The sequence below is a fragment of the Lynx canadensis genome, chromosome D2 (assembly GCF_007474595.2).
Source record: "Lynx canadensis isolate LIC74 chromosome D2, mLynCan4.pri.v2, whole genome shotgun sequence".
NCBI classification, from domain to species: Eukaryota; Metazoa; Chordata; class Mammalia; order Carnivora; family Felidae; genus Lynx; species Lynx canadensis.
The window spans coordinates 80,586,970-80,602,386 of record NC_044313.2 but is presented as its reverse complement, the minus strand read 5'-3'; the positions used below and the strand labels follow the sequence as shown (position 1 = coordinate 80,602,386).

The 15,417-nt window shown below is 45.9% G+C and overlaps 1 protein-coding gene across 1 annotated transcript in view; it reads left to right on the top strand.

The window, feature by feature from the left end:
* Positions 1 to 15,417, top strand: part of A1CF (APOBEC1 complementation factor) — an 83,374-nt gene that overhangs the window by 42,823 nt on the left and 25,134 nt on the right. The window contains 3 exon segments of the mRNA XM_030334899.1: positions 1,023 to 1,153; positions 7,020 to 7,258; positions 12,375 to 12,539. Coding sequence (XP_030190759.1) covers positions 1,023 to 1,153; positions 7,020 to 7,258; positions 12,375 to 12,539 — 535 coding nt within the window.

The window sequence follows — 15,417 nt, the reverse complement described above, 5'->3', positions numbered from 1 at the left end:
AATTTAGAAAAAATTTCTTTCTCTAAATGCCAAAATCGCTTGGATGTATAAGTCAGCCTCAGTTTCGGAACCATTCCTAATTTTGTACAAACAACCTCATTTGGCATGTGCACAAACTATGGGGATTTAATCCGGTAAGAATCTTAGATACTGAACCTGAAAATGGGGAGGAGGCAGTTCCAAGGGGTAACCAACCACCAGGGTAGTCGCACACATTTAATGACACCTCTTCTCCCTGTATATGCCTGGCCTGTTAGGGTCACTCATCGTACAGCGGCCAGCAATAATAAATTACTGAGCCTGGCTTGCCGGAGAAGATTTGTGGTAGCAAGAAGGAATAGTTTATAGGCAAAGCAAAAGATCTGAGGCCAGAGGGATATGGTGAGTGTCCTCCTACTGTGGAGGTCCTGACGTTGGGCCAGTCACGTAAGACTAGCACTGACCTTCAGCCTACAGATGAAAAAAACAACAGGAATCCCCAGATCGTCCTCTAAATCACATCTTCCCTGTACATCTTGAGATCATGGTGGCAGAAAGACAGCTAAGAAATCAGCTCAGCAAGGTTTCAAACGAGCATCTGGGTTTTTGTTTTAAACATCAGTGGTGGAGTAGGACCAAGGAAAGAGAAAACTATGGAAACTTCAGAGGCAATGTAGAGGGCAAGGACAAATCTGTCAAGACATTGTCCTTCTGAGGACAAACGCGTTTTCAGGTCCCTGGGATGGGGGATAGATCCACAGATAACTGAATGATGAAAGGCCATTTACTCCGTTGAAAACATACTCTGTTAAGTCAGGCTGAAATGCCACGTGTACACGTTTTCTTTATGTAACGTGACTTTGCCCGTGAGTCAGATAGCAAATCCGAACCCAGCATGAAACTATGCAAAGCGTTCCACACGGGATGCAAATGTCAAACATAGCAGAGGTAAGACTTCAGAAAACGTTGTGTGGGTGTGTTTTCACTTGGAAGGACAAATAGACAAACTGGACTCTCTCTCTCTCTCTCTCTTTTCCCTGCAGATGGGTAAAATTTATGAGATGCGGATGATGATGGATTTTAATGGCAACAATCGAGGGTATGCATTTGTAACTTTCTCAAATAGACAAGAAGCCAAGGACGCCATCAAACAACTTAACAACTATGAAATTAGGTAAGACCCGCCTCTCCTGATGGAAAATGAAGCAGACAACGGATCTGCATAAATATGTGCTGGGCACTGTTCAACACATTGGAAATATCAGGATACCTTTCCCTGTAAGCAAATGGATACAGATTGTTTAAGAGTAGGACAGTCATAAGTGGACTCGAAGAAAGCAAACACAACAAACAAAAAGCAGAACCAGACCTACAAATACAGAGAGCAAAGTGATGGTTGCCGGGGTTGGGGGAGCTGAACAAAATGGGTGATAGGCGGGGGGAGACACAGGCTTCCAGTCACGGAGTGAATAAGTCACAGGGATGAAGGTCACAGCATAGGGTACGACGGTACTGTAACGGCGTCTTACGGTGACAGACGGTAGCTATGCTTGTGGTGAGCACGGCACTCTGGGCTTTCATAGCACTTGAATCCATGTCACATTGTGTGTCAACTACACTCAAAAGATAAATCAAGAGTGAAAAAATAAAACCACCTGCAAGGAAATGGCTACTCTAACTTGGTGTCCTTAAGAACCTGCCCTCGGAAAAGTAAAACTGTACAAGCAACTTGAATGGAAAGAGTCAGCCGTCACAGCCAGACCTGGAGGAAGACGATTCCAGAGAATAAGAACACCAAGGGCAACGTTTCCCAAGTGGGAACAAGCTCAGTGTGTTAGAGAACAGCACCAAGGAGGTGGAAACAGACGGGAGAGTTGAAGCTGATGCAGTTGGAGAGCCTTATACACCGTGATTCAAAATTTAGCTTTTATTCTAATAAAAAGGGGAAAACATTTCACTAGGTCCATGCTTTTTACACCAGAACTCCGGCTGTTGGGTGAAGTAACAGGTAGGCAAAGATGGAAAGGGGGAAGCTGCAGCGGGAGACTCATTTAGGTCTGGACGACAGATGATGGCAGGTGTACAGGGGCCAGCAGTGCAGGTGCTCAGAGAAGCCGAATCTGGGATGCCTTCTGGAGGTTGCACAGACAAGACGGGCTCCATATTGGATTGAGAGTGCAAGCGATGTTCGAATTCAGGGAAGAAAGCTAGGATGTGGGTCCCAGTATCTGTGGATGAGATAGAGTCACTGAGATGGGAAAGAATGAGAGAATAGCCTGCTGGACACACGAAGAGCTGAGTTGGGGCGGATTTACATTCGAGATTCACGCGAGACGTGTCGGGGGAGCGGTTGAAGAGGTGATCGTCTGCATGATATCAGAGTCAGGACAGATGTCACAGAGCCAGCCAAACATAGGTGATGTTGCAAATCATGGGACCAGTGGAAGGTTCCAGGGCACAATCGGCCCTGTGCAATCAATAATTGGCTTTTATCGGCTGGAAATATGACTAGCATCACGAAACGGAGTTCTAACACCTTCACATAGAGAGGGAACTGTCCTGAATCCTCTCATAAAGGAAGTCCTGGGCCACCTGGAAGAAAGATTAGTGGAACCATTGAAAAGTAATAGCTTTGGGGTCAGACAGGCTTCACCTGAGTGCCGGCAAGTGACATAACCTCTCCGAGCCTCAATGTCCTCCTCCCTAAAGTGGTGATATGAGTCCTCATTTCACAGGTGTTATTGTGGGGATACTCTAAAGATTTTTCAATGTTTACTCCAGCGTGTGGAACTTGGTAATAGGTCAATAAATGACAGAACTCTTACATATTAGCACATTCATCATTCCAAGATGCGGTTTTCATTGATTTCCTCTCTGCCTCTGAAAATTATTGTCATCCTAGACGTGAATAGAGAGTAGATTTCCTACAATTATCTTTTCCCTCACTTCCTTCCTCTACGCCCCAAATAAGTCACGTATTATCCTCATAATTCTGTAAAATCAATTACCGGGTCATTTTTCTTAAAACTCTCCAGCCGCCGAGAGATTGACTGGATTGGCAACTGTAACAGCCCAGCCACCCCATCTCAAGGTCAGAGCCTGGAACTGGGGTTTGGAGGAAGGTATCCAGGAAGTTCCGCACATGCCTCCACGGATCCCAAAGAGTTCTGTCTGGAATGTGGAGGGTTGTCTGGCATGGGAACCAGGTGATCAGAGCACAGGTGCCTTTGGAGAAATCCTGGAACCTCGTGCAGCAAGTTTTACCATCGGCACATAATTACTCACGTATTCTCGGCAACTGTCACAGAAAACAATGCACCCCTGAACTGTTTTGGACAGGGCCACAGCAAGCTCTATTTTAATGTAACTTTTAAATATTCCAGCCACAGGGATCCGGGGATCGGAAGAGTCCCCACTCCTTGGTCTTTCATGGAGCCTAGACATCTTAAGAGCAAGAGTTATCCCCAAAATAGCTTTGAAGTTGAGGCGGATGTCGACTCAGCTACGTAGGGAATCAGCACGGGTCTCAACACGTTGTTACACCCTGGGGCCTGTCCGTGCTTTGGGAAGAGAGAGAAGCTATGAATAATGAACACAATCGATCCATTACAGTCCCTGACCCGTAACAGAATTCTCTGTGACTTTCAGGGTCTTCAACTATAAAAGAGGTAAAACGATACTTACCCCGTGGGGGCATCGTGAAACATAAATAGACCATGCAGCGAAGCCCAGTGCCTGGCACAGATCACATGCTCTATGAGTGTTTGCTGATGATTACAGCAGACAGGAGGAGGAGGGAGAGGAGAGGGAGGAGGAGGGGGAGGAGGAGGAGGGGGAGGAGGAGGGGGAGGAGGACGAGGAATATTGTAAAGCATCGGGAAAGAGAAAGCTGGTGAAAGTCAAAGTTCAGGTTGGATGCCAGAAGCAAGGGGAAGGCACAGAGGTACTTTAAAAATCACAGTGTGGGATAAATAGAATATGAAGCCGAAGAATAGATACCCTAGAGCCGTCCTCACCTGCTCCCGCTCTGCCTTGGATCAGTCCTGCCAGAGAGAGAACCTTTCTCGCAGAGAAGGATAAACTTCAACTGGCTCCTAGCCACCCTTTCTCAGGGGATCGATAAGGTTCTTTATGCGGAAAAGAGCCACAATTGTCGTATCATCCTCCTCCTCAGCAAATATTCACGGAGATTTGTCTCATGCCTGGCTTCTAGAGACATGAAAGCCGTGCCCTCAGCTTGTGAGAGGTGGCTTTTCATCTCCAAGCAGCGCTGGGAAAGCGCAGGACAAACCACACAGATTTAAAACTAGGACACGGAGGCTCCAGGCTCCACCTGCTGGCCACTGACACCTGACTGGCCCTCCCTCAAAAAGAAGAGACTTTCTAAAGAAATAGTATCTTGGAATAGAGGGGGGTTGAAGGTAAGCAAGCGAAACAAAAACAAAAATCCTGAAGATTACTTTATCCACCCTTCCCTCCCCCCCCCACCCCTGGGAAAAACCACATTCCTGGGGCAATGTCCACCAGACTGTAATGGACCTGTCACACCTCTGATACTGGGTCCCCAGGTCTTCAGCAAAGCATGGAGGACAGCGGGGCAGGGCCCCTGTCCTGGGGACAGCACCTGCACAGGACTCGACACCACCAGCTCCCAGAAAGCAGAGCAACCCCCCGCTCACCCAGCTGAGCGCCTCTGCTCATGACGCACAAGTCATTTCTGTTAATGGAACTTTACCCATTTTTAATAACTTCCTGTTATTAGAAAAGTCACACGTGGGGCGCCTGGGTGGCGCAGTCGGTTAAGCGTCCGACTTCAGCCAGGTCACGATCTCGCGGTCCGTGGGTTCGAGCCCCGCGTAGGGCTCTGGGCTGACGGCTCGGAGCCTGGAGCCTGCTTCCGATGCTGTGTCTCCCTCTCTCTCTGCCCCTCCCCCGTTCATGCTCTGTCTCTCTCTGTCCCAAAAATAAATAAACGTTGAGAAAAAAAAATTTAAAAGAAAAGTCACACAGCCTGATATACAACAAATAGCAAAAGCCAAAATGAAAAAAAAACATTAACGTGCAAACCATTCCTCCCTAACCCCGTTGCCCCGAGATAATCACTATGTTGGCTCTTCAGTGCCTTCCTAGGTTTTCAGCACTGTGTCCATCAGAATGGTCTCCTCATATATGTATTTTGCCATCTATTTTGAAGCCAGCAGCATATCGTGAGCCGTTTTTTTAACCAATAAATACCCTTCTACATTACTACCCATAATGACTTTCGAGCATTCTACGGTATAAATGCCCGTCTCTTGTTCACCAGTGATTCTCAGCCAGGAGCAGTAGCATTCACCCAAAGGGACATTTAGAAAGATGAAGAGGCATTTTTAGATGACCTAACGGTGGCCATTAGGATTTAGTGAGGAAGAACCCAGGGTGACAAGCCTGTTATGGTGCACAAGGAGGAAACGTCCAACCTCAGAGTCGATATCGTCTCAGCCAAGAGGCCTTATGCCGGTCCTGGATGCTGGGATATTTTGATTGTTTCCAATCTGGGGACTATTTTTTTTTTCAATATATGAAATTTATTGTCAAATTGGTTTCCATACAACACCCAGTGCTCATCCCAAAAGGTGCCCTCCTCAATACCCATCACCCACCCCCCCTCCCTCCCACCCCCCATCAACCCTCAGTTTGTTCTCAGTTTTTTTTTCTTTTTTTTTTTATATATATGAAATTTATTGCCAAATTGGTTTCCATACAACACCCAGTGCTCATCCCAAAAGGTGCCCTCCTCAATACCCATCACCCACCCTCCCCTCCCTCCCACCCCCCATCAACCCTCAGTCTGGGGACTATTTTAAGTAATAGCAGTGAATATCCTTACAAAAAATGTTGGTGTTCAACTCTTCCCTAAAGACACTTTCCCAGAAGGGGCACTATGTGCCCCCAAATCATATACAAAAGATTTCTGACACATTTCCCCAAATGTCCCCCCCAGAAAAGCTTAATCTGCACTCTGCCGGTGGAGATGAACATTAACTTGCTAATCAGCAACACCATAGAGAAGAAACAGGAACTGAACGGAGAGTCCAGAGGCCAACTTCCTCCCTTAAGATCGCTACCATCTGAAGCAAGCCACTTAATTTCTCAGAGCCCCGAGTTTTTCATCTGGAAAATGGAAACAGCACCTGTTCTGCCCATATCACGGGTTTAGCGTAGGCCAAGTAAGATGCTACGTGAAAATTTCTAAGGCGTGTCAGAATAGCTTCCCCGTTGGGCTGGCGAGGACAGGGAGCAGCCAGGTTTGCAAGTTCATGACCGTCCCCACCCAGGCAGGCAGTGTGAGCAACGTGGGCCAAGGTGCAGCAGCCCCAGTATCGGGAATTATCCTGGGTGGTGAGAAAACACTATGAAGACCAAACATGTCACATCTGCAGGACTTATCAGGTCCATGCTCCCATGTCTTCAACTTCTTTTTTTTTTTTTCCTTTGGAAAAAATTTTAATGATTATTTATTTTTGAGAGAGGGAGAGAGAGAGCGAGCACAAATGGGGGAGGGGCAGAGAGAGAGGGAGACACAGAATCGGAAGCAGACTCCAGGCCCCGAGCCGTCAGCACAGAGCCCGACGCAGGGCTCCAACTCACAGACCGGGAGATCATGGCCTGAGCCGAAGTCGGACGCTCAACCGACTAAGCCACCCAGGCACCCCAAGGTGGACTTAGCTTTTAAAGAGCTATTTATATTTAAAAAAATTTTTTTAACATTTATTTATTTTTGAGAGACAGAGCATGAGCAGGAGAAGGGCAGAGAGAGAGAGAGAGAATGGGAGACACAGAATCCAACACAGGCTCCAGGCTCTGAGCTGTCAGCACAGAGCCCAACATGGGGCTTAAACCCACAAATCGTGAGACCATGACCTGAGCCAAAGTCGGATGCTTAACCGACTGAGCCACCCAGGGGCCCCTCGTGTCTTCAACTTCTTAAACCTCAATCACACAGGATTCTTGCCAAGCAGAATGCCATTCATTCATTTGTTCATTCATTATTTTTGCAGAAACGGGCGTCTCTTAGGGGTGTGCGCCAGTGTGGACAACTGCCGGTTGTTTGTCGGGGGGATCCCCAAGACCAAAAAGCGAGAAGAGATCTTAGCAGAGATGAAAAAGGTCACCGAAGGAGTCGTCGACGTCATTGTCTACCCGAGCGCCGCAGATAAAACCAGAAACCGGGGCTTTGCCTTCGTGGAGTATGAGAGTCATCGGACAGCTGCCATGGCCCGAAGGAAGCTGCTGCCAGGTTGGCATCCCCTCCCCAAAGAGAAGGTTCCTCTGCTCTGCCTCAGGCTGCTGTGTGCCCTGCAGAGGAGGTATCTGCTGGGTGTGGTTGGCTTGCTCTGGAGCTTTGCTTCTGTGCTATCCTAACTCCCTTCCCCTTCTTATCTATGTTACCGTAGACTAAGCTCCCTGAAGTTTTCACAGAATGGGTTCTGGAAAACATGCCCTTAGTCTAATGCACTTGCCCTGGGGACTTCCAGAGCTAGGAGCTGCAGCAGCCCTGTAACAAGGTGTTAAAGTGAGGAATCTTCTCAAAAGTGAATATATACGTTATTTTTCTATACAGATGCTGTTGTCAGGCTTACTAGAAATGGAGGAGGTTGTCCATTACAATGTAGAATAAGCCTGCAAGCGACACATTAGCCTGATGGCAATTAAGTGACATGAACTCATACCGTGACTCCCCATGTCTAATGTGGGGCTGGGGGGCGGGGTAGAAATAACAGCCCTCCACAGAAAGGCACCTAGTAGGTGCTACAACCACAGGGTGGGTCCTGTTTGGGCAACAGCCACCAATTCCAGAGATTAAAAGACTCCAACAAGGCCCTCCCTCAGTCAGATCAGCTTAGGGTAAATTGTTGAAAGTCCTCTGCTCATTCTAAAATAGTCACCAAAATTTACACAAAGTAAGGTATTAAGAGGAATCGATACTAAAATGAGAGGATTTCAAGAATGCCAGAGTGGACACATTGGAGTCAACTCTTCTCTTGAACACCATGGAAAAGCCATGAGAATTAAAGACAAAACAACCACCACCTAGACTGACACTGTCCACGTACACATCCTTACAAAAAAGCCATGATGAAGTCACAGGGACGGAAGGTACAGAGTCGGAATGTAGTCAATGGTACTGTAATGACGTTGTAGTCAATGGCGTTGTATGGGGCCATGGTAGCGACACTTGTGGTGAGCATAGAGTTGTCCGGTCACTATGTTTTGCCCCTGGCACTAGGGTAACATGGGTATCAACTATACTTCAGAACATAAACAAGTGTTAACTCAATGAGAGCATTCACCCTCTAGAAGTTTGCAAAATTGGAAGACGGCTTCTGATCTTGGGGAAGACTTTTTATCCATATTTTCATGGAGGCAGCTTATAAGGGAAAAGATAGGAAACAGCCCCCAAATTTGCTGAGTCCTTTAGAGAGATGGGCATTTTTAATGTCGATGCTTCCTTTCACTACTCCGTCACCACCCGATGGTCAGACCTGTGCCACCCAGGCACAGAGAATCGTGGGCCCTCCTCATGAGGCACCCTTAGCCTTTTGGTGACCTGAACTTCATCTCTGGTGTCTTCTTCAACTCTTCTCTGTTCAACAGTTCTGCCACGAAAAAGTTTCTTGTATCCATACTGACCTCAGACTACCCGTAGAGTCTCAAAACATTTATTCCCAAACATAGACTGTTTTCAAACACTCGAGATTATTCTTCCCGCTCTGTTCTTCTGGACGTACCCCACCATCTGCCTACTCCATTCTGAACATTACCCTCAGGTCACTGTTTCCAAATATCAGGTCATCTTTTCTACAATTCTTGCCAATAGTAGGAATTTGATCTCTATGTGTGGAGAGACTGAATGGTGCCACTCTGTCCCAAGGGGGTTGGGGAGCACAGCAGTGAAAGACGGTCCAAAATGGGAGAAAGATAGTTTTCAGGAGCCAGTGTTCCTAAAGAACTAGAATATCCCCTCAACTTCCTGTCCTCAAAGAAAAGAGCATATCGACCCATGAAAATGCTTCTCTCTACCTGCGCAGTCTACTGCCCCTTTGGACACTCTACCTATTACCTCACCATACAGTCAACAACAGAGGATTTCGGTCACTGACTGTCCTCTGGAGGGCCTAGTCTGAAAGAAGGAGATCTTTACTAAACGTGATAAGCAAGGACCACAAGAAGCTTTTCCCTCTTCGTTGATTCAGACTTAGAGACAGACAGAAAATTGCTGTCGAACACAATGTATTGCCTCCCGGCCACCTACCTTCCCAGGTGACAGCAGCAGCCCTCTCTGGACATTGCAAGTTTGCAGAGGAGTGTGTCAAACAAAGTCATTGCATCCAACTGAGAGGCCAGCAGAACATTCAAAGGATACTCTGAGGAAAGCCCTAGCGTCAGCCTGCACGGGGACCACCTGGAGGGTTTGTCAAAGTGCAGCTAACCAGGCCCCACCTCCAGGGTTCTGGAGTCAGAAGGTCAGGTATGGCGTCTGCCAATTTGCCTTCGTAACAAGTTCCCAAGATGCTATGCTTCTGAGACCATGAGTCTGAGAACCTGCAATCTAAGTCAATGACTGTCCCTCATGGGCCGCAGATCTGAATAACCCGAGGACGCTTTTAAACAGTACCAGAAACCAAATCAATCTCTCCTCAGCTGAATCTGCTTCTCTGGGGCACTGGTGTTGTCAGTTTTCCAGATGATCTTGTAGTGGAGCTAGTTTTTCGATCCAGTGCTAAATCCTCCAACTAAGGGTTCTGGCCATCACCTGCATGGGAAGTCAACAAGTACACGTGGAAACCACTCAGCACGGGAGCATTTACTAAGACTCTACAATGTGCTTTGCTCTCTTCTGAAGGAAATTCTTAAAAAAAAAATCAAACCTAACTATTTCACTCAAAGAGTGCACACTCTGAGGAAACTAGACACACAAGAAAAGAGACCAAACAAAAAAGTCCCTTATGTGTATCATCTTTTATTTTCACAACAGCACTGGGTAGTGACTTTGATTATCCCAATTTTATAAATGAAGAGATTGATGGTTAGGAAGGTGGTGTCCTAGCCAGGATGGCGATCTGATGTTTGAACTTGTCTGGCTTCAGAGGCCATGTTTCCAAATCCCTCTGCAACACTGACTTTCAGGGGGATGTTTGAGATCACTGCTTACCGTACCTCCTCTCATTTCTGTCCACTTCAGCCTTCTGCAGATTTTCAGGCCAGCTGAAGGCAGACTGTAGTTCCAGGCCAGGAAGGCTAGAGCAGTGTTCTCAACTTTGGCTGAATTAACTGAGGTGATTTTAAGAATCCTGAAACCCGGACCACTCATATCAAATTTGGGAAGGAGAGTCCTGGGGTCGGTGATGAGCTGGTCAATCTTTTTTTTTTAACTTAGGTTTATTTATTTTGAGAGAGAGAGAAAGAGTGCAAGCAGAGGAGGGGCAGAGAGAGAGAGAGAGAGAGAGAGAGAGGGAGGGAGAGAGAGAGTCCCAAGCTAATAGCACTAACAGGGTGGAAGCCAATGCAGGGCTTGATCTCACGAATCGTGAAATCATAACCCAAGCTGAAATCAAGAGTCAGATGCTCAACCAACTGAGCCACCCAGGTGCCCCTGAGCTGGTCAATCTTTAACAGGCAACTCCCAGAGAAAATCCAAAGTCCTGCCTTGTAGTATGTGTAGATTCCCATGGTATTAACAGTCCCACTGTGGCTGATTTCTAACTACCAAGATGGCATCCACTGGTTCACACAATTCTGAAAACTTAACAGTCCAGTGTTGCAAGTGGAAAGGAACTGGGTCCAGCTCAACAATGAGTGGGACTCAGGTTGGGTATTTCTCAAAGCCCTTACAGTCTGAGGCCAATGCTGAGAAGCCCTCAGCTACAGAAACCAGGGGGATCTTGGGCTAGGACAGTCAGCAAGGACTATGTAAAGCACAGAAAAGAAAGGGAAGGAAAACAAAGCAAAAGGAGTGAAAGGAAAAGGAAGGGGAAGGAATAGAAGGGAGCAGAGGGAAGAAGAGGGAAGAGAGAGATGAAGAAAACTATCCCCTGGGATGCAGGGCAGGTAGCTAGCCACTGGGGTCCCACAAGAACCAGCCCCTCTGGGATTAGCTAACTCATGTAAATGTGTCTCTTTTTTGTTTGGGTTTCAGGGAGTCAGTGCCACAGATGGTTTCACTAACTGCTTTCCAAAGAATAAAAAGATGCCTTTTGATTGAAAATAATTGCCTCCCATGTGGAATAATAATTGAACTGAACCCTTACCAACACTTAAAATTTCTGATTGTGTTCTCTCAAGCTTTTTATTGCTTCCATGCTGTAGCTTGTTCCAAAACAACTAATAAAAAACACACAAGACTTCCAATCAAATTTAGAAGTTGAGTTGACCCCCCCATCACTTCAGCTGGGCTCTGCCCTGTGTAGGGGTCCAGGGCTGGGTAACCCCAAAACACAAAGGAGCCATGAAGAAGTGAAGTGGGTCTGGGCAAGTTAGTCATCCCTCTAAAGCTCATTTCCTCTTCTGTAAAATCGAGACAGTCACTCCCCTCCCCCAGAGAGTTACTGCGAGCGGGAACCAAGGTAGCATATGGAAAACACAGTATATAGTGCAAGACACTCAATAAATTGCAACTGTAGAAATACAAAAATATACGTAGTCATGGGGAACAACTACCCCTTTAAAAAGAGTTCGGTTTCTCATCATAGACCCTTCTATTACTCTTTGTCTTCTCAATCGGGATCAAGAATGTTTCTGCCAATTCCCAAGTTGCCCATGTGCAGCCAGAGAACTAGGCATGAACACAGATGATTGGAGCCCTGACCAAGCATAAGGGACAGAGAACAAACCAGGGTTGCCTGAGCCCTGCTCACTCCTGCCCACACACCACGGGTTTTTAGACTGCTCGGTGGTGGCACCTGGTCACGCAGATTCTAGAAGCAGCAGACATACTCCCTAATGACCTTAATGCTTCATGAAGTCAGACTCTATGTCCAAACCCTAAATCCATTGTTTCCCTTCTCTTCTTCTGCCATCTCACTTTCAAAGACTTAACTTTCCCCGTGAGAGCTGTTCAAAGACCCAAACCTGCCCATCGTGGCCTCATTTCTGCCCCATTTCAAACCACATCCCGGTTCCCTTTGTATGCAATTATCACTGTAAACCATCTGTCACACAGAAGTCCCTTCTAGTCAGCTCTTCCATTTATTTGGAATGTTTCTTGAAATCAGTATCCACCTCTTTTAATATTTGTCTTCGTGCTCAGTCAAGACCATAAGCATCCGCTGAAGTTAAGAGGCCATCTCAGTGAACCGAGATGGCATTGTCCTGGTTTCTATATAACTAATCATACCTGTGATCCTTTTGAACAGGAAGAATTCAGTTATGGGGACATCCTATCGCAGTAGACTGGGCAGAACCAGAAGTAGAAGTTGACGAAGACACAATGTCTTCGGTGAAAATCCTGTATGTGAGAAACCTGATGCTGTCTACTTCTGAAGAGATGATTGAGAAAGAATTCAACAATATTAAACCAGGTGGGACATACCATATAAGATGACTGTTATGAAATGTGCTCTGAAAACACTTAGGCTTGAGATGACTTCCCATAACTTTAAACAGGGCAGGCTTCGTGTGGCACTCTCACAACTGCATGAGGACTACAAACACCATATTTCAACCTTGGATCAGAAAATAGGGACATGTGGTCCATAACATTGATCAACATTATAATTTTACAATTATCTGTGTGATGCCTTAATTAACACACATTGCCTTCACTAAACTATAAATTCCAAGAGAGTTTTTTAGCTTCTATTGTCTCCTCAGCCCTTATCTCTGTGCCAGGTCATAGTAGACACTCACTAAATATTGACTGTGTTGATGAATGCATGGCCATAACTCTGGATCTGAGGCAGGGCTTCTCGGCCTCAGTACTCTTGATGGTTTAGGCCATATAATTCTTGGTCATGGGACTCTGTCCTGCACATTATAGGAATTTTAACAGCATCCCACACCTCTATCCACTAGATGCCAGTCGCAAGCTGTAATAATCAAAAATGTCTCCAGACATTTACCCTGGAGGGAAAAATTGCCCCCAGTGGAGGACCACTGGTCTAATGCAACATGATTGCGACTTTAGGTACATAAGGAGGGAGGTAAGAATTAATTCTAGGAGACTCATTTGGGTGAAGAGGAGAAGGAAGGAACTGAACCTGAGATTCAGTCCTTATCACTTTTTTCTCATATGGGAACTATAACAGTGAGACAGTAAAACATCTCACCAAACAATGTCCAAATAATCATTTCCCAAAGCCAGCTCTGTGGAACATTAATTCTATGGACTGTTAGTAGATGCTACTGATAAAAGAGACCCATGGTCAAATAAATTTGTAAACAACAACTTCACCAACATCAAACAGATTTTTTTTTCATTGTGGGACTTATCAGAGTCCTTAACCTTCTAATATGCTTTGAAAGTATCCAAAAGAAGAGATATAGGATGCCTCATTTCCCAAATTTTTGGAGTACAGATCTCGTTTTTCTGGCTAATCATCTTGTGGAATTAGCATGTTTTGGGACACGCTCTGGCTAAGTTCATCACTGTGGGAACACCTTTTCATAAATTAAAATGTTTCTGTCTCCAGGTAGTAATTCTCTACTTTGTTGATAAGCATGAGCCATGGTGCCATCATGTTAAGTCGGCTGGAGAACGTTTCCCTTGTGTGTTCCTGTTGCCAACTCTGGGTGCCATGTCAGGTGTAATAGAATAAGCTGATGATTTGTTCTGAAGATAATTAGTAAGGATGCCACTTCTCGCTTTTGAAAGATTCACCAGATTCTTTGTTTGCCAGCCTTTGGGAATTCTGCCAACTTCCTGCCATTCTAGTATAATGGTGTGGCCCCATGCCTCCAGCTGTGAGTCCATTACTAACATAGAGACTGCAAGTGGTTGGCTGCTGACTGCTCACTTATGCTCCAGGCATTGCCACGGGCACTTTCCCAGCACGTGTCATTTATTCAGCACCATGACTCCAGGATATAGGTTACTCTGTCCCTCCCATCGTAAAAATGAGAAAACCAGAACCCAGAGCTGTTAAGTAGCATGCTCAGGGTCATACAACTAGCAAGGGGCAAATCCCAGATTAGAGTCCAGGTCTGGCCAAGACCATGTTCTTCACAACTCTGTGACCTCCATGCCCCGTCCTCACTGCATTCATTCACTCATTCATTCAGCTGTCATTACTTCAGTAGCTCCTGTGTGCCAGGCACTGTGGGAGGAGTGAACAGGTGTGAGGTATGCGTGGGAGGAGTTCAAGATACTCCAGAGAAAAACAGTAATGACAGCCTGCCCTTGTGGCGCAGAGAGACTCGTGTTTAAGAGGAGTAAAGCGTGAGCTGAGATACGAAAGTTGACGCATTTGTGGGCAGAGGAATGAGACGTGCATGTGTAGATGCTGTTCCCGCTTTGTGTTGACTTCCGACCTTCTTATTTTTATTCAATACTTTTTTTCCCAATCTTTTCAATAAATTGTATTGAGAGAATGGCACGTCCACACGCAAATAACACAGTTGGACTGGATCGATATGAGGTATAAAGTTAAATGAAAAGGGATCAGAGACTGATCAAAACAAAGCTAGTATTACAAAAACACTAGAGGAACATACAGGGCAAAGCTTCATGGACGTTGGATTTGGCAATAAATTCTGGGATGGTATTAAAAGTAGAGGCGACAAAGAAAAATAAATTAAATGAACTATATACAAATTAAAAAGTGCATCAAGGGACACTTTCAACACTGCAAAAGCAACCCACAGAATAAGAGAAGACACCCGCAAACAATATAGCTGATAAAGGATCGACATCCCAAGTATATCAAGTGCACCAATAAGTCAACAGCTAAAAATTAAGACAAGTAAAACTTCAACTATATATTTGTCCACAAAACGCTATTGTCCAATTACCACATACACATAGCCCATAAGCCCATTAAAAGATGCTCAACATCCCTCGCTATGCACCGGGAAAATGTAATCCAAAGCCATTTCCTGCCTCCCAAGATAGCAAGAGTAGCAGCAGTAATCGAACAAGAAGAAGACACAGAAACATCGGGGAGTTTGTGGGGCAATTAGAACCATGTGCCCTGTAGCTGGAAATACAAAACTGGTGCCGCCTCTGTGGAAAACTACACGCTGGGTACTAAGGAACATACGATTACCAGCAGCGGAACAACACTCAGACCTAAACCATACGGGAGTGTTGAAACGCGCAACTTGAATGAACCTCGGAGACCTTATCCCAGTGAAACAAGACAGTCAAAAGGACGTACGCCGTCTGATGCCAGTTATATGAGGCACCTAAAGTCGTCACATTCGTAGAGACAGAGTGCAGAATGGTGGTTACCCAGGGACAGG